The sequence below is a fragment of the Triticum urartu genome, chromosome 2A, assembly GCF_056163025.1.
Source record: "Triticum urartu cultivar PI428250 chromosome 2A, HENAU_Tu73, whole genome shotgun sequence".
In the NCBI taxonomy this organism is placed as follows: domain Eukaryota; kingdom Viridiplantae; phylum Streptophyta; class Magnoliopsida; order Poales; family Poaceae; genus Triticum; species Triticum urartu.
Window position 1 is genome coordinate 172,499,850 of NC_141874.1, and position 20,309 is coordinate 172,520,158.

General features: G+C 44.2%; 2 protein-coding genes across 2 annotated transcripts; one reads left to right on the forward strand and one right to left on the reverse strand.

Annotated features, from left to right (window-relative positions):
• Positions 1–13,157: 13,157 nt before the first annotated feature.
• LOC125536554 (phenylalanine ammonia-lyase) lies at positions 13,158–15,773 on the forward strand. Its single transcript, XM_048699791.2, has one exon. It carries the CDS (start codon positions 13,361–13,363, stop codon positions 15,482–15,484), a length of 2,124 nt encoding a protein of 707 aa, XP_048555748.1. The 5' UTR covers positions 13,158–13,360; the 3' UTR covers positions 15,485–15,773.
• A 124-nt stretch (positions 15,774–15,897) lies between these two features.
• LOC125536555 (uncharacterized) lies at positions 15,898–19,837 on the reverse strand. Its single transcript, XM_048699792.2, has 9 exons — positions 19,499–19,837; positions 19,333–19,392; positions 18,323–18,424; positions 17,684–17,854; positions 17,477–17,596; positions 16,820–16,893; positions 16,682–16,734; positions 16,484–16,587; positions 15,898–16,377 (listed from the first exon to the last, which is right to left on the reverse strand). The coding sequence occupies exons 1-9, from the start codon at positions 19,820–19,822 to the stop codon at positions 16,171–16,173; spliced, it is 1,215 nt and encodes a 404-aa protein (XP_048555749.1). The 5' UTR covers positions 19,823–19,837; the 3' UTR covers positions 15,898–16,170.
• Between the last annotated feature and the right edge of the window lie 472 nt (positions 19,838–20,309).

Genomic DNA, 20,309 nt, shown 5'->3' on the forward strand with positions numbered 1-20,309 from the left:
GTTGATGAGTACCTATCTAGCTGCATATTTTTTTATAATCGAAAAATCTATTTGCTGGCATTGGGCCAACAAGGTATGTCAAAGGTAAAATACACTTACTGCTGGCGTCGGCCATGTGGCACGCCATCAGCATGTAAAATACTGCTGACCTAGGCTCCAATGACACCACTAGTTTTTTAACAATGATGCCATATTGGTGGCGTTGGGCACCCACGCCAGCAAGGCATTTTTTCCATGCCATAGATGGACTATTTTCCACTAGTGGAATGGTCCTCCCTTGGCTCAATAATTCCCACAACTTCACTCTTTTACCATCAATAACAAAGTCTCTCTGACAATAGTGCTAGTTGATCAGAATCTCACTTAGAAGTTTCACATGCCTCTTTCAAATCAAGCTTTTCTATAGTTTAATGAACTTGAGAGACACTCATCCAGGCCAATCTCTATGCAACATCTGATATTGGGTTATATGGCTAGAAACACAAACGTATACTCCTCTAATAAGATGTACAAGCACATCATGGGTCAATCAAGTACCCACTTCCTCTTTAATTGGCTCTAGAAATGTGCAAGCAGGACCAAATACAAAATTTTCCACTGGATGGCATTGTATGATAGAGTCAACACGAAGGGACTACTTAGAAGGAAATCATTTCACATGGATTCTTTTGAATGTGTGCTTTGCAATGGAAACATAGAGGAAAACATTCATCATCTTCTTTGGGACTATACCTTTGCTCAGTCTTCCTAGAATTCAATCTCTCCAAATAGACACAGGTGTAGCGACCAGACCTCAACCAGTCTGATCTCTGTGCATTAGTGTCATCCCTGGATCAGTAATGCTGACACGCACAGTACTTGAAGGATTTATAACAGAGTAGCAATCACACACTTATTACATCGAATGTCTCAAAAGAGAACTTATTGCAATAAATATGGCTTAAGGCCATCTAACAACGATAACAGCGGAAGGCTTGGAAGATAAGCGAGTCCATCAACTCCAACGGCATCACTGAGTATAGAACCACGACCTAAAGGCACCTTACTCGTCATCTGAAAAGTCTACAACATGAACGTTGCAGTCCGAAAACGGGTCAGCACATGGAATATGCTGGCAATGTAACACATAGAGGGTAATGAAAGAATAAAGCTATACTACATGCATATATGGCTGGTGGAAAGCTCTATGGTTACAATTTTTTGCATAAAGCCAATTTTTCCCTACTGCAAAGGAATAAATTTTATTTAACTATCATGGTAGTTGTTAAACATTGAGAAGATAGACATCCTCTCAATCCCAATTAAGCATCATCTTTAAAACCCAACAATATTAATTAGAGTAACATGATGAGATTCACATGATAATCCAAGTACTAGATACTCAAGACGTCCATAACCGGGGACACGGCTAACCATGATTAGTTTATACACTCTGCAGAGGTTTGCGCACTTTTCCCCACAAGACTCGATCTCCTCCATTGGGATTCTCGCACTACCTGATGTTTGAGAAACGGATGACCGAGACATAGTCTTTTAGAAGCGCTCGCACCTTACGATCGGGTAGACAGTACCAACCTACATCCCCTACATCTACTAGTCTATCACTGTAAGAGTTCGCATGACTTAGTCAACTATGCTAGAGCCCATAGTAGCTTGTGGCTACACACGGAAGTTTCTAGTATGAATAATCTCATGATCCCTTTGAGCCTGGGTGGCGGTCCATAAAGAAAATAGGCAATCGCTGGAATACCCAGGTGCCTCAATCCACCCAGATGTCTGTTTAAGTTGCCACCTTAAATAAACCATTAATTTAACTATCTCACATATGTCATGGATACACTCACCCAATCCACGTCTACTAGCATAGCATGGCAATATAAGCAAACGTAGAAGTAACTCCCAAAGATTTGATAATAAAACAAGTAATAGGTACTACCTCATCTACTTCCCAAAAACCCACAATTTAATTAGATCCTAATCATGCAATGTTTGAGGATTGATCTAATGCAATAAAACTGGGTAGTAAGAGGTATGACCAAAGTGTTACTTGCCTTGCTGATGATCCGCGAAACCTAGAGATTCAAAGTAGCAAGCGGCGCACTCCAGGTACTCTATCGCAAACAAACAAGCATACAATAAGTACTCATCTAATGCACAAGTAAAACTCAAATAAGAGATCTAACCAGAAAGTTCAACTTAAGAACTCCGGTTTGCAAAAAGAATCAAATCGAACAAAGCAACGAAAGTCAAATGGCGAAAGAAACAAACTTCGTTTACTAATCTGGATCTAGGTCAAATTTTACAGAAGCAAAATCTTGTTTGAGTTGGTTAAACGGAAAGAGGGTTTCGAGACGAAACTCAAGGCGCTTGAATCACCTGATTCCGATAAATGAGCGAAAAGTTATACTAGAACGAAAATCGGATCAGAAATCGCGATCAGAAATAATCGCGGAAAATCCGAGAAAAAGAAAAATGACGAACAGATTAACGAACGAACGTTCGTTTTCTGGAACTAAACGATGAACGCGTCCATTAAAACGAACGAACGAGTGAACGCTCGCTAAATAAACTAAACCAGAAAAAAACAAACCGGGTCTAATAATAAACCGAACGGAAAACCGGGTTTTCTCGAGGAAACCGGCGGCGGCGGTGGTCAACCTCGGCGGCGGCGGGACGGCTCCGCGGCGGCGGGGCGGCTCTGGGCGGCGGCGGCGGCGGAGGGCTAGGGTTAGGGTTTAGGTGCGGCGCAGCTCGGGGGGCTGACGGGCTCAGGGCGGCACCTTATAAAGGCCCGGCCGAACAGAGTCCTGGCCGAACACGGCCCAAAGTCGGTTCACGTTTTTTTAATTATGCGTAGAAAAACAAATAAAAGAAATACTAAACGGACTCCAAAAATCCCGAAATAAATTTTCCCCGACTTCTAAAATCAAGCCGGACAAGATGAACATTTATTGGGGGCCTAAATGCAATTTTGAAAAACGCGCATTTTTCCTAAATTCAAATAAAATAGCAATAACTCCAAAATAAAATATTATTTGATTTTATTATTAAATCCTCAAGATTTCTTTATTTTGGGAAATTCATTTTATTCCTTCTCTCATATTTTTATAACAGAAATAACTGAAGATAAAATAACTAAAATCAAATGATCCTATTTTCAAAATTGGAGAAAACCCAAATATGAAAATAACGAAACCCCCAACTCTCTCCGAGGGCCCTTGAGTTGCGTAGAATTTCTAGGATCAAACCAAAAGCAAATAAAATATGATATGCAGTGATGATCTAATATATAACATTCCAAATTGAAAATTTGGGATGTTACAAACCTACCCCCCTTAAGATGAATCTCGCCTCGAGATTCGGGTTGGCTAGTAAATAGGTGAGCGTGGTCCTTTAGCAGATCTTCCTCTCGCTCCTAGGTGGCTTCATCCTCGGTGTGGTGGCTCCACTGAACTTTGCAAAACTTGATAACCTTGCTGCGGGTGACTCGGCTGGCATACTCAAGAATCTTGACTGGTTTCTCCTCATAGGTCAAATCACTGCCCAACTGAATCGCTTTTAGCGGCACTGTATCCCTTAGCGGTATATCAGCCATCTCTGCGTGACACTTCTTCAACTGGAAAACATGGAATACATCGTGAACTCCTGACAATCCTTCGGGCAATTCCAACTTGTAGGCTACTTCTCCCATACGCTCCAAAACCTTGTATGGTCCTACAAAACGTGACGCTAACTTTACCTTAACTCCAAAGCGCTTAACTCCTCGAAGTGGAGATACTCGAAGATAAACTCGGTCTCCGACTTCATAAACTGTCTCCTTACGTTTAGAATCTGCGTAGCTCTTCTGCCTGGACTGGGCTACCTTGAGCCTGTCGCGAATCAATTTCACCTTCTATTCAGACTCCTTAATCAAATCCGGTCCAAACAACTGGCGGGCTCCAACTTCATCCCACGATAATGGGGTCCTGCACCTCCTTCCGTACAAGGCTTCGAAAGGGGCCATATTCAAACTGGATTGATAACTGTTGGTGTAAGAGAACTCTGCGTATGGCAAATTTTCGTCCCAACTAGATCCGTGATCTAGCGCACAAGTTCTCAGCATATCCTCCAAAATCTGATTGACTCTCTCGGTCTGTCCATCTGTCTGTGGATGAAAAGTTGTACTAAACTCTAGCCTGGTACCCAAAGTTTCGTGCAACTGATTCCAGAACTTTGAGGTAAACTGGGTTCCTCTATGTGATACAATGCTCCTCGGAACTCCATGCAGACATATGATCCTGGTCATGTATATCTTTGCCAACTTAGCACTGGTGTAAGTAGTCTTCACTGGGATGAAATGAGCTACCTTTGTCAAATGATCGACTACTACCCAAATCGAGTCATAGCCTGGACAAGTTCTGGGCAATCCCGTAATAAAATCCATGCCTAGCTTATCCCACTTCCATTCGGGTATTGGCAATGGCTGTAGCAATCCCGCTGGCTTCTGATGCTCTGCATTTACTCTCTAACATACATCACAAACTGCTACATACTCCGCAATATCCTTCTTCATTCCGGTCCACCAGAAAGTATCCTTAAAATCCAAATACATCTTGGTATTACCTGGGTGAGTCGAATATGGTAAATCATGGGATTCCTGCAGAATTAACTTCCTGATCTCCGGGTCATTGGGCACATAAACACGGTCTTCAAACCATAGGGTATCGTGCTCATCCTCACGAAATCCCTTAGCTTTTCCTTTGCTCATCTTCTCCTTTATAGAGGCAACCTCCTTGTCAGTCTTCTGAGCTTCTCTGATCTTATCCATCAAGGTAGACTGAATCTCCAATGCTGCTACATAGCCTCTCGGAACTATCTCCAAACATAGCTCACGAAGGTCCTCGGCTAACTCCTTCGGTAAATCTCCTGTCATTAGTGTGTTGACATGGCTTTTACGGCTCCGTGCATCGGCTACTGCATTAGCCTTTCCGGGATGATAATGCAATCTCATGTCATAATCCTTGATGAGCTCCAACCATCTCCTTTGCCTGAGATTTAGCTCCTTCTGCGTGAAAATATACTTCAAACTCTTGTGATCCGTGTACACTTCACAATGGTTTCCAATGAGAAAATGTCTCCAAGTCTTTAATGCATGCACTACGGCTGCTAACTCCAAATCATGCGTGGCATAATTCAACTCATGAGGCTTAAGTTGTCGTGAGGCATATGAAACAACTCTTCCCTCCTGCATAAGTACTGCTCCAAGTCCTCGATGTGAAGCATCGCAATACACCTCATAATCTTTGTTCTGATCCGGAAAAATCAACACTGGTGATGTAACCAAACGTTTCTTCAACTCCTGGAAACTGGCCTCACATTCCTCAGTCCATACGAACTTGGTATGCTTCGTCAACAACTCCGTCATAGGCTTCGCAATCTTTGAGAAATTTTCAATGAATCTCCGGTAGTATCCTGCAAGTCCAAGAAAACTCCTGATCTTTCCAACTGTTGTTGGTGCTTCCCAATTTGTCACAGTGACAACCTTGGTGGGATCTACTGCTATACCTTCTCTAGATATAACGTGTCCGAGGAATCCAACTTCCTTCAACCAAAACTCACATTTGCTAAACTTGGCATATAATTGATGTTCTCTGAGCTTCTCAAGTACCAAACGCAAATGCTCCTTATGCTCCTCTTCATTCTTCGAGTAAACCAGAATATCATCAATGAACACTACGACGAACTTATCCAAAAACTCCATAAACACTTTGTTCATCATGTTCATAAAATAGGCAGGTGCGGTAGTCAGACCAAATGACATAACGGTATACTCGTACAACCCATACCTGGTGGTAAAAGCCGTCTTAGGTATATCCTGTTCTCGAATCTTCAACTGATGGTATCCTGATCGCAGATCGATCTTGGAAAATACCTTAGCTCCTTGCAATCGATCAAACAGATCATTGATCATCGGTAGTGGGTACTTGTTCTTGATTGTTACTTCATTCAATCCTCGATAATCAACAACCATCCTTAACGAGCCATCCTTTTTCTCCACTAGAAGTACTGGCGATCCCCAAGGCGAAGAACTTGGGAGAATATAACCTTTATCCAGTAACTCCTTAATCTGCTTCTTAATCTCCTCCAAATCCTTTGCAGGCATCCTATATGGTCTCTTAGATATTGGCCCTGTGCCTGGCAAAAGCTCAATCAAAAACTCAATATCTCTATCCGGTGGCATGCCTGGCAACTCCTCTGGAAATACGTCAGGGAAATCCTTCACCACTGGTACTTCCTCCTGCACAACTCCTGATAAGGAATTTACTTGAGTCCTCTTCGGCACATGCCGGGATACATACTTGATCCTTCTTACTTCTGGCGTCGTAAGAAAAATTGACTTACTGGCGCATTCAATGTTCCCTTCATACTTCGATAACCAATCCATGCCTAATATCGCATCCAATCCTTGAGATTCCAATACTATTAGGTCCGAGGGAAATACATAGTTACCGATCCTTAATGGTAACCGATCACACCATAGACTAGCCATATACTCTGCTCCAGGCGAGGTTACTAACATGGGTGACCTAAGGGCTTGGGTTGGCAGTTTATACTTATCCACAAATCCCCTTGAGATGTATGAATGCGATGCACCAGTATCAAAAAGAACGAGTGCAGTAAATGACTTAACCAAAAACTTACCTATTACTGCATCTGGTTGAGCTTCAACCTCCTCCACGTTAATGTGGTTCACTTTTCCCCTATTGAAAGGGTTCGGCTTCTTCCCAGAGCTTCCATTACCATTTCCATTCTGGGCTTCAGGACATTCATTGGCGTAATGTCCAGTCTTCTGACACTTAAAGCAAGTGACTTGGCTCAAGTCTCTCTTGGCTGGTGTTGATGGGTTGGTATGGTTCTGGCCGTTGCTTCCTCCATTCCCATTACCATAAATGTACGAAACAAATCCAATAAGAAAAAAAAAACTGAATTTTTACTCCTCGCGTCCAGGATTCCGTCCTGGGTCATTAGATAAGAATCCAAATATAAAGAGTGAAACAAAGAATATCTCGGAAAAGAATCAATAGAAGGAGAATCGGACGATATCTTTCTCGAAACAAACAAAAAGGAAAAGAAAGAGAAAACAGAAATCATGATCAACTAAGCCCTCTCGAGGGCTTGCTTAAGAATAAGAAAGAAGAATCTTATGGAAATAGTATGGAATAAGGTTTGATCCTATTCATGGGGATAAAGATCATAGTCGCACTTAAAAGCCGAGTACTCTACCATTGAGTTAGCAACCCAGATAAAAAAAGGATCTTAGATACGATCGAAATCCAAAAATCAATGGAATTACACCGCGCGCTTCTGTCAAAACATTCTTGGGGCCATTATGATTGTGCGAGCTTCCTCCCCCATGGGTATGCTGAAAAGGTCCTCCCGGTTTAGGGGTAAAACGCGGCTTCTGCTGAGCTCCAGAATTGTACTTCCCTTGTCCATACTTCCTCTTGCGGTTCTCAATCTGTTGCTGCTTCCGTTCAATCATAAGAGAACGATCTACCAACTCCTGGTAGTTGTTGAAGCTTGCTACCATCAACTGCATGATCAAATCATCATTCAGTCCTTCCAGAAACTTCTCTTGCTTAGCTGCATCCGTAGCAACGTCATCTGGGGCATAACGTGCTAGCTTACTAAAGTCATCCACATACTGGCCAACTGTCCGTCCTCCTTGGCACAAGTTGCGAAACTCACGCTTCTTCATGGCCATAGCTCCTGCTGAAACATGGGCAGTACGGAAAGCTTGCTGAAACTGATCCCATGTGACAGTGTCGATAGGGTAAGTGGCTGTGAAATTCTCCCACCATGATGTTGCGGGTCCTTCAAGCTGATGTGCGGCAAATTTCACCTTTTCCGCATCTATGCATCCTGTCGTGGTCAACTCCCTTGTTGTCTTGCGAAGCCAATCATCTGCAATAATCGGCTCGGTGCTACTGGAGAACACCGGTGGATTCAGCCTAAAAAAATGGGTTAAGTGATCAACAGGTGGTGGGGGTGGTGGTGGGTTGTTGTTGTTGTTCCCCTGATTCTAATTCTGGACTAGCAACTGCATCAACGTATTCTGCTGCTGGAACAACTAAGTGAGCTCCGTTGGAAATGCAAATCCATTGTCACGTCTCGGAGGCATCTGATGGGTTTAGAAAAGATGAGATTTAAGAATAGAGAGAGGTCTAGAGAGAAAACACTACCCATATGCACATGAGGCAAATGCACACAAAATCACTTCATTCAATCAAACAAGGGCATACAATCGGTCTAGAACTATCGTTATAAAAGTGCTCGGACTACTCTATTTACATGGGGGAATACTACTACTGATGTGATGGTCTACTAGAAATATTCTTCGGTTGCAGTCTCCATGATATCTGCTCCAGCTTCATCAACATAGTCATCATCGCTGTCGTCTGGGTCCGAGTCGGTGTCGTCGATGATGATGTAGTCTTCCGGGCGAATCTCCTTGGGTTCTTCGTCTTCTTCTACTGGTGTAGGGTCTCCCATAAATATTCCGATCTTCTTGATCAGGTCGTCATTCTTCTCCACTAGTACGACGATTTCCTCCTCATAATCTTCACGTGTAGCCTTGAGTTCTTCTTCCAGCTCCGTGATTCTTGTCATCGCCTTCTTTAGATCTATCATGTCTGTGCACATCTGGTTCTCCTGGCGTCGAATGTGCTGATTTAACTCCTGGATGAAAGCGGCAATTGATCTATCCTTCTTGGTGTTGATCATCTCCCAGTGCTCATCTCGGCGCCCACAAATCTGGTAGATAGTATCCTTGAGATCATTGCGGTAAACTTCTCCAATACGTCCCATGGTGATGTGGGCTGCCATGCTCTTTCCTAGACTCTAGGTTGGTGCATCAAAATAAAACTCTATGGGCTCTGTGACGGGCATGAACGTCCTTCCTGGAACTTGAACATGAATCATCCAGCGCTCCTATTCAGGTAAAGTGGCGTTGTAGGTTCCGGTGAAGCTTGGTACTCCGATGTTCAGGTACCTAGTGACTTCCTTCAGGTGACGTCCACCAACGGGTGTGTCTTCATCTGGTTGTGTAAACTTGTTCCTTGCATCCACCATCCTAAAAGAGTAGAAAAGATGAGAAGTCAGAAATGAGAAGAGTGAGTAGTGATCTAGGGCTTTAGCTTAGTGGTCGTGTCCTATAGTCAGCGTGTTCTTTGATACCATCTTGTTGCGACCAGACCTCAACCAGTCTGATCTCTGTGCATCAGTGTCATCCCTGGATCAGTAATGCTGACACGCACAGTACTTGAAGGATTTATAACAGAGTAGCAATCACACACTTATTACATTGAATGTCTCAAAAGAGAACTTATTACAATAAATATAGCTTAAGGCCATCTAACAACGATAACAGCGGAAGGCTTGGAAGATAAGAGAGTCCATCAACTCCAACGGCATCACTGAGTATAGAACCACGACCTAAAGGCACCTTACTCGTCGTCTGAAAAGTCTGCAACATGAACGTTGCAGCCCGAAAACGGGTCAGCACATGGAATATGTTGGCAATGTAACACATAGAGGGTAATGAAATAATAAAGCTATACTACATGCATATATGGCTGGTGGAAAGCTCTATAGTTACAGTTTTTACATAAAGCCAATTTTTCCCTACTGTAAAGGAATAAATTTTATTTAACTATCATGGTAGTTGTTAAACATTGAGAAGATAGACATCCTCTCAATCCCAATTAAGCATCATCTTTAAAACCCAACAATATTAATTAGAGTAACATGATGATATTCACATGATAATCCAAGTACTAGATACTCAAGACGTCATAACCGGGGACACGGCTAACCATGATTAGTTTATACACTCTGCAGAGGTTTGTGCACTTTTCCCCACAAGACTCGATCTCCTCCGTTGGGATTCTCGCACTACCTGATGTTTGAGAAACGGATGACCGAGACATAGTCTTTCAGAAGCGCTAGCACCTTACGATCGGGTAGACAGTACCAACCTACATCCCCTACATCTACTAGTCTATCACTGTAAGAGTTCGCACGACTTAGTCAACTATGCTAGAGCCCATAGTAGCTTGTGGCTGCACACGGAAGTTTCTAGTATGAATAATCTCATGATCCCTTTGAGCCTGGGTGGCGGTCCATAAAGAAAACAGGCAATCGCTATAATACCCATGTGCCTCAATCCACCCAGATATGTGTTTAAATTGCCACCTTAAATAAACCATTAATTTAACTATCTCACATTTGTCATGGATACACTCACCCAATCCACGTCTACTAGCATAGCATGGCAATATAAGCAAACGTAGAAGTAACTCTCGAAGGTTTGATAATAAAACAGGTAATAGGTACTGCCTCATCTACTTCCCAAAAACCCACAATTTAATTAGATCATAATCATGCAATGTTTGAGGATTGATCTAATGCAATAAAACTGAGTAGTAAGAGGTATGACCAAAGTGTTACTTGCCTTGCTGATGATCCGCGAAACCTAAAGATTCAAAGTAGCAAGCGGCGCATTCCGGATACTCTATCGCAAACAAACAAGCATACAATAAGTACTCATCTAATGCACAGGTAAAACTCAAATAAGAGATCTAACCAGAAAGTTCAACTTAAGAACTCCGGTTTGCAAAAAGAATCAAATCGAATGAAGCAACGAATGTCAAACGGCGAAATAAACAAACTTCGTTTACTAATCTGGATCTAGGTCAAATTTTACAGAAGCAAAATCTTGTTTGAGTTGGTTAAACGGAAAGAGGGTTTCAAGACGAAACTCGAGGCGCTTGAATCGCCTGATTCTGATAAACAAGCGAAAAGTTATACTAGAACGAAAATCAGATTAGAAATCGCGATCAGAAATAATCACGGAAAATCCGAGAAAAAGAAAAATGACGAACAAATTAACGAACGAACGTTCGTTTTCTGGAACTAAACGGTGAATGCGTCCGTTAAAACGAATGAACGAGCGAACGCTCGTTAAATAAACTAAACCGAAAAAAAGAACCAGATCTAATAAAAAAACCGAACGGAAAACCGGGCGGTTTTCTCGAGGAAACCGGCGGCGGCGGCGGTGGTCAACCTCGGCGGCGGCGGGACGGCTCCGGGGCGGCGGGGCGGCGTCGGCAGCGGCGGCGGCGACGGAGGGCTAGGGTTAGGGTTTAGGTGCGGCGCGGCTCGGTGGGCTGACGGGCTCGGGGCGGCGCCTTATAAAGGCCCGGCCGGACGGAGTCCTGGCCGAACACGGCCCAAAGTCGGTTCACGTTTTTTTAATTACGCTCAAAAAAACAAATAAAAGAAATACTAAGGTGACTCCAAAAATCCCAAAATAAATTTTCCCCGACTTCTAAAATCAAGCCGGACAAGATGAACATTTATTTGGGGCCTAAATGCAATGTTGAAAAACGCGCATTTTTCCTAAATTTAAATAAAATAGCAATAACTCCAAAATAAAATCTTATTTGATTTTATTATTAAATCCTCAATATTTCTTTATTTTGGGAAAGTCATTTTATTCCCTCTCTCATATTTTTATAATAGAAATAATTGAAGATAAAATAATTAAAATCAAATGATCCTATTTTCAAAATTTGAGAAAACTCAAATATGAAAATAACGAAATCCCCAACTCTCTCCGAGAGTCCTTGAGTTGCGTAGAATTTCTAGGATCAAACCAAAAGCAAATAAAATATGATATGCAGTGATCATCTAATATATAACATTCCAAATTAAAAATTTGGGATGTTACAACAGGGGAATCTCATTCTTTGATGAAGTGATGTTACTACGTCAATCTTTCCCCATATTGCCTTAGATATCATCAGAATGTTGGACTGTTTGGATGCAAAGAAATCAAAACATTTTTAAAGACGAATTAACAGGAACTCTGTCTTGGTAGCATATACTCAAACAAGATCTTGTGTTGGTTAAGCACACGTCAAAGGCAAAGAATGAAGATTGTCTCAGTTGGTGGATTGGGTCACTGATTTGGTTAACTTTTGTTTCTAATTTATATTTCTCATGTTAGAGAAAGCTGGAGTGGATAGCTGTAGAATAATTTGTGCATGTATATTTGTTCATAACTTTATAATTTTATTCAAGAATATACCATAGAACTATTGTTCTACGGTTTCGGGTTCAAAAAATGAAACCGTTATTCCACAGCCATCCCCAAAAGAACTGACCCTAAAAAGAGCGAGTTGCGGAGATCCGACAAATCTCACCCGTTCAAACACATATATCCAATTGTCTATGTTGCTCTGATGTTTAGTGCTAAATATGTTTAGTGTGTAATATCATACCTAATATCAACTTTAGTGCTAACCACATAATTATATCCTACTACTTAATACTATCCACATGCAATCAATGTATTTCCTAATATTAACGTGCAATGCAATTAATATGTTTTATACTGAAGTAATATAATGTGATAATTACATTCTACTCTACCTAATATCATTGTGCAATCAATATCTTTCCTAATATTGGTGTGCAATGAAATTAATATTGTCTAATATTTTTTTTCGAAACCGAATATCGTTTCCAACATAAGTGTATTACATGTACACGATTACTAGTAAGGTTCATAGCGATCATGTGTAGCCTAGCCACAAAGTACTTCTAATAGCGCAACACACAAACATAATACTGTACATACGCATACACGACGCTTAATTTTGAACGCCGAAGCAATGGTGGCACGCATAAGTCAGACCTCCGCTACACTAACTAGCGTACGTACATGCATTTGTAAAGAAACAGTCTCACTCTCACCTAATCATACAAGAATTGGACTTGGACACACCCAATAACTGAAAAAAAGACCACATGAAACATGTGGTAAGCAATCCAACCAATTTAAAAAAAACTGAAAAAAAAGACAAAACAGGACCGCCTAATGGTTAACTAGCAACTGGAAAATGGCGTCGACTCGTGCGTTCTCCTTTATCCCATTGTCGCAGCAGCTGCCTTTCTTCGTCTTCTTCCTGGTCCACGCGCACGAGGCCACCAACCCCACCTTCGTGCTCACCCGCGGCCAAGTCCAGCGGTCAACACTACCATCCCGGCCACAGTCCACACCAATCCCCAGTTCCCCACCCACCCTGGTTGCTCTACCTATTTAATCCCTTCCCTCTCCTCCGTTTCCATCCAAGAAGAGCATCCCCGACCTCCCCTACTCCATCCAGCTCCTCTCTCTCACGGCCGCTCCACAGAATCGCCACATAGAAAATCCAGCTGTTTCAGTAAAGATAACCAGCCTCTAATCTCTACTCGAGCTCTTTTCTCCCACAAATCTGCTCCATCGAGACTTCAAGATCCATTGTTGATCAAACCAATGGCGGCCAACGGCAACCACGGTTTGTGCGTGGCCGAGCCGCGGAGTGCTGACCCTCTCAACTGGGGGAAAGCCGCGGAGGCGCTGTCGGGGAGCCATCTGGACGCCGTGAAGCGGATGGTGGAGGAGTACCGCAGGCCGGTGGTGGTTATGGAGGGCGCAAGCTTGACCATCGCCCAGGTCGCGGCGGTGGCCGCCGCCGACGGGGCCAGGGTGGAGCTCGACGAGTCCGCCCGCGGCCGCGTCAAGGAGAGCAGCGACTGGGTCATGACCAGCATGGCCAACGGCACCGACAGCTACGGCGTCACCACCGGCTTCGGCGCCACCTCCCATCGGAGGACCAAGGAGGGCGGCGCTCTGCAGAGGGAGCTCATCCGGTTCCTTAACGCCGGTGCGTTCGGCACCGGCAGCGACGGCCATGTGCTGCCCGCTGCCACCACGCGCGCGGCGATGCTTGTCCGCGTCAACACCCTGCTCCAAGGCTACTCCGGCATCCGCTTCGAGATCCTCGAGACCATCGCCACGCTGCTCAATGCCAACGTGACACCGTGCCTGCCGCTCCGGGGCACCATCACCGCTTCTGGCGATCTCGTCCCGCTCTCCTACATCGCGGGACTTGTCACCGGCCGCTCGAATGCCGTGGCCGTGGCTCCTGATGGCACTAAGGTTAATGCCGCCGAGGCATTTAAGATTGCGGGCATCCAGCACGGCTTCTTCGAGCTGCAACCCAAGGAAGGCCTTGCTATGGTTAATGGCACGGCGGTGGGCTCCGGGCTCGCGTCCATAGTTCTCTTTGAAGCGAATGTTCTTGGTGTGCTTGCCGAAGTTTTGTCGGCGGTGTTCTGCGAAGTGATGAACGGCAAGCCAGAGTACACTGACCACCTGACACACAAGTTGAAGCACCATCCTGGACAGATCGAGGCCGCGGCCATCATGGAGCACATCCTGGAGGGCAGCTCCTACATGATGCTCGCGAAGAAGCTTGGCGAGCTCGACCCATTGATGAAGCCAAAGCAAGACAGATATGCTCTCCGCACATCGCCGCAATGGCTTGGGCCACAAATTGAGGTCATCCGTGCAGCGACGAAGTCAATCGAGCGCGAGATCAACTCTGTCAATGACAACCCACTTATTGACGTATCTCGTGGAAAGGCAATCCACGGTGGAAACTTTCAGGGCACGCCCATCGGTGTGTCCATGGACAACACGAGGCTTGCCATTGCTGCGATTGGCAAGCTCATGTTTGCCCAGTTCTCAGAGCTAGTAAACGACTTCTACAACAATGGCTTGCCCTCCAACCTCTCTGGTGGCCGCAACCCAAGTCTTGACTATGGCTTCAAGGGTGCCGAGATCGCAATGGCGTCATACTGCTCGGAGCTCCAATTCTTGGGCAACCCTGTGACCAACCATGTCCAGAGTGCGGAACAGCACAACCAAGATGTTAACTCCCTCGGATTAATCTCAGCCCGTAAGACTGCCGAGGCCATCGACATTCTGAAGCTCATGTCCTCTACATTTTTGGTTGCACTGTGCCAAGCCATCGACCTGCGCCACCTCGAGGAGAATGTCAAGAACGCAGTCAAGGATTGTGTCACAAGAGTGGTCAGGAAGACCCTGATCACAAATGACATGGGTGGCCTCCACAACGCGCGCTTTTGTGAGAAGGACCTACTTCAAACAATCGACCGCGAGGCGGTGTTTGCATACGCGGACGACCCTTGCAGCGCCAACTATCCTCTCATGAAGAAGATGCGAGCAGTGTTGGTGGAGCACGCCTTGGCCAACGGTGATGCTGAGCGCAACGCGGAAACCTCGGTGTTTGCCAAGGTTGCCAAATTCGAGCAGGAGCTTTGTGCGACACTACCTCAGGAAGTTGAGGCTGCCAGAGGTGCAGTGGAGAATGGCACCGCCGCAGAGCCGAACCGCATCGTTGACTGCCGGTCATACCCTCTATACCGGTTCGTTCGCAAGGAGCTGGGAACGGTGTACTTGACCGGAGAGAAGACACGGTCCCCCGGGGAGGAGGTGGACAAGGTGTTTGTTGCTATGAACCAGGGTAAGCACATCGACGCGCTGCTGGAGTGCCTCAAGGAGTGGAACGGCGAGCCCCTGCCTCTCTGCTAATCATGGAGATGAAGAGAAGATGCTGTGCTTCAGGATTCTGAAGGCTCCCCTTGTTCTGAACTGATAATGCTACTGTTGTTTGATTTGGTTCTTTCTTTGTTTTTCCCCTCTTCTAAAACGTTGGTGCATGCAACGTTCTTCCGGAGCTAGAGGCCATTGCCAAAGATTGCACTCTGCAATACTTGTAGCGCAGCAACTAGAGCTTGTGCCAATGTAAGCGAAAGGGCACAAATTTTCATGTCAAATGTTGATGTTCTGCTACTGAATCAACACGTTCAGACTTACTGCATGTCATACAAGCACATTCTCCTCGTTCAGACTTACTCATGTCAAATGTTGATAATTTTCACGTCGCACTGCAATATAGAGAGAAATAGCACCAGGTTGTGATTGTCATACAAGCACATTCTCGAGCAACTTCGACTATCATACACGTTTGATAGAGATAGAAATAGTTACAGAGGAAAAACAATAGGCATGAGAGGTATATATACATGATTTCAGCACATCAGAACTAGTCACAGAAAGTAATCAGACCAATGTTTTTCTATCCTTATATGTCAACAGAAGAAAGAATGCACAAGTATAAGCCCACCCGCTTCAGTGTATGCCAAACTATCTACCACCTAGAGCTCAGCATTCATAGGCAGTCACCCAGACTCAACGTTAACCTAGCAATGGGAGACTTATATTGGGTAGAGGATGTCATAGTGGTTGATCGTGAACAGCACGTGCACACACGCAGCGTCAGCTCCGGGACTAACGTACACATCATCAGGCGCTTCCTCATTGAGTTGCACGAGCACGAGGGACACCTGAAGCGCAGCCGCCAAGGCCCACATCTGAGCACGGCCCGCCACCGCGCGGCGTGGAGTAACGTGCTGTAAGCACCACTGTTTAGAGCAGCGAGTCAGGAAATATGAGGGTCATGTATCCAAGAACCGATGGATCGGAAATTCAGCACGACATTGATGTAAAGGTAGGGATGCTGATACTCACATCTGCCACACTGTCATCTTCTCCAAGTCCAGGTATATCCTCTGTATAGTCCGCCCTGTGCAAGCACAACCAGCTAGCTGCTACTAATCTGAGGAAAACAAAAACTGGCCACCAAAATGTGTCAGAAACATGAATCGGGATGAACCAAGGGAAAGATAGGTTGATGACTGAAGGATAAGTTGAGAAGTGTTTTCTCACTGTCTTCTGTTTGATCGTAAGTGCTGAAGAACCCGAGAAGTTTCCGCTTGTACCTGACAAAGAAGCATGTTAAGTCAGTGAGATGGAAGCATTCGGCCACAACACTTGGCCGGAACTGCAGAAAACCAAACATATCACCTGTCAGTTGATATGGGGATCAATCTGCGTTTTTTCTTCCATCTCTTTACTTTCTTCATCAACTCCTTAAATGCCTGAAACAATTCGTGAGTTAATAAATTGCATTTGGTAACCATTCCATACAGCTCTGTAAGGCAATACCTTCGGTTACAAAAGTGCTTGTATACTATTGATATTCGATAACAAGACATTAACACATAATTAGGATAACTCGCCTGAACAACTTCAGTTAATAACGATCTACTATAAAATAGTTAAAGAGTACAAATACTTAGTAACAGAATGGTGAGATATCTACATCATAAGAAGCAGCAGGTCTGAAGCATTTCAGTGTTCAATGAAGTATAGAATTATACTCTTGCGGTTTACATTGTCACACTAGTATCCCTTACAATAAACTTAAGGTGTATTTTTGTTAAGTTGGGTCCTAAGTTGTTACGTAACAATAAGCTTCAGACTTGAGCTTGCGTCAACAGGGTGTAAACTGCAATGTCATGCATTACTGCTAAGCAATTGTGCATCTCCTTCAAATGATTGATGGTTAGACAACTGAATCCATTTTGACATGTAGAGTAACTTGAAGAGAATTGTATTTGTCCCTTACAAATATGTTTATCCAAGGAAAAAACACAAATGTGGAAAAAGGCAGGAACTTACATCGTGGCTCCTAGAAAATTCAGAGGCCCATCCAAGACGTGCAGATTCCTCAGCCAACTCTTGGATAGCTGCAAGGAGGCGGCGTTCCTCATTTCTGCCTTTCCTATCAAGAACTTGCTCCTGTCGTACATTGGCATAAACAAAGAGAGTTAGATCAGGAAACATGCATCCTGTAGTATACTAAGGGACAAGGAGAAGGACAATTACAAGGTAGGAAAATATGAAGCTCCTGTAGAAACACTCCCCATCTTCTTCCACTGGCCTAAATTCTAAATAGCGGTCACCAAGGGTGATTGCATTCACAGCATATATTCTGTCGCGATAAAGTGCAAGTATCTGTCCAACATAATGATTTAAGGCTTGCACATAGGGAATTGCCTGCACCGCACAATCAGATAAGAGAATTCAGTTTATGCTGATTAGAACAAGGAAATAACAGATCTAAAGCCTGATAGAAACTTTGTTTTGCAACAACAGATCTAAAATATGATCCAAATTTTGTTTTGCTTCCACTTTTCTGGCTTGTATGTTCTCTGGAAATGGTTGGAACTGCTAATAAATGTAAGAGACCCTTCATTGACACTGATTGGTTGTTGTTGAGTTAAAAATAGAAAAATATGTGTAGTGTTTCATACACTCAATGGTATAAAGTCTACTGGTTCCATCACATTGCAAGGGTAATATACTATTAAGCATTCAGACAAGAAAGTAAGAAGCATGTTCCACGAAATCAGTTACTTGTACAGTAATCATGAATGCCCACAGTTCCATCTGACCTGGGATTTTGATCCCGACATTTCATGGGTTTCCACTTTGAAAATAACCAAAGACTAAAAGGAGTCAAACCTGTTGATTCACGTGAGGTCTCTCCGAGCCTCCGACGTGAGGTCTCTCCGAGCTTCCGACGTGAGGTCTCTCTGAGCTTCCGATTCCTTCTCTACAAAGAACCTTTTCCACAAGAGATGGGTTAAGATCCATATATAACTTGCCAAACTTAGAAGTAATTGTACAGATTAAACATCACAATCAGGATTTTAGAATACGAAATAGGGGAATAAGAGATAGAGTTTTTGAAGAATCTAATAGCAGTATCGCACAAGTGATGCTGCAAAATCCGAAACATCTTACTTCAGCAACTGTTTACAAGAATCATGTTGTGAAGCTTCCAAGCCGGTTTCAAGTACCAACCAACCAAATATCACATCTTTTAGACCAAATTTCGGAGTAAGTGGTCAGTGAGTTTAATTATTTATTTTGTGGGCTGTGGTCAGTGATTTTGCATGTGAATGACCAATGATCTACGGAAATCATGTCCAGGTATGCAGCCCTGAATAAACAAATGCATTAACTATGCCTATAAAACCATCCATTGACATTAAAACCTCTTACCTTTGTCTTTAGGACTTCTAACTAAAATTTCACAGGAGCACTGATCAAGATATGCACGGCCTAAAACAAAAACATGTTCCCAATGCTTCCCCCGCTGTACACTGCGATGAATATGCTACCACACTTGATAGAAGAATGAATTGGTACAGGCAGAGCACCCGAATCTTAAACATATTCGAGTTTTTGACTAATCACAGAGAGGTTGTTAGCTTCTCTCCATATCCCAAGATTGCAAGAAGAGCACGGAGTAATGATCAGGATCTGCTTAATCTGCGCGTAATATAAAGCCAGACTGGCCCAACATTCGCCCAAAAGTTTCATCCCTTTTACCCTAAATCCTTACCAACATTCCACACGAACTCTGAGACCACAAATTGCACATCCCGAACACAAAAATTGGCACAAGAATGCACAAAGAAGAGCAAGGAATCACAGAGTAATCAGGAAGCACGAGATTCAGGCTATACCTTGTTCTTGCCGGAGCTGAATATCTTTCTCAATAACGTCTTGGCCTTCGGCAATCCAGCCTACTCGACAGAAACCAAGAAACGCTAAGTCGAACTCGAATAACTCGAAGAAACCAAGAAAACACAGCAGGTCGCGACATCTCAAGCGCAAGAGACGCGCCATTACCTGCTCCCCGGCGCGCGCAGCAGCGGAGCTCGATCTCCCGGCCTCGAAGATTTGGCTCCCGGTCTGCACATCGACGGGCGGAGCGGAGGGAGGCGGTGGCGAGGAGATGGATTCGCCGGCTCTGCGGCTTCCGCCCCCGGCCTGGTCATCGACGGGCGGAGGAGAGTGAAGTGGTGGCGACGAGACACCGGAGCCCGCCTGCGCTGCCCCAAAGCTCGGCGCCCCAGTGGGGGAGGCGGCGCTGGCGTCGTCGCGTTGCCCGTGCACACGGGCCGGTTCTTCTTGCTTGCCATCGTCCCGGTCTTTTCCTGAACCGGATGCCATCGCGTCGCGGCGGGAAAAACTTTGCGGGTGGAGCGGAAAGGACTTGCTTGGCAATTCTGCTAATGCGAGGGCGTTGGAGGAAGTTGGCGAAAGGGCCTGGTTAGTTATTTGGGGAAAGGATGGGCGGTTATTTATAAAGGTGGACGGGGACGTGACCATGTCAGAGGAAGTTCGCGAACTTTTTTTTCCTTTCAATTGTCTGGATTTTCCCCTTAAAAATGGTCTGGATTTTCCATAGATTTTACAACATATACACTAACCTAAAACTATACCATTTTTTGTGAGTGAAATAATGTATTACTCAATTGAAACAGTTCGTACAATCAATCGTAGCTAGCTCCGTATCATTCGAAGGACCCGAACCAATCCAAGTCATGATTACGCCTTCTACACGAGCAAACTTGGCTATGATATCGCTAATTTTATTTTGGTTACGATTAGTATGAGTAATACAAGAATCACGAAGAGACATAAGGTTTCTAATCTC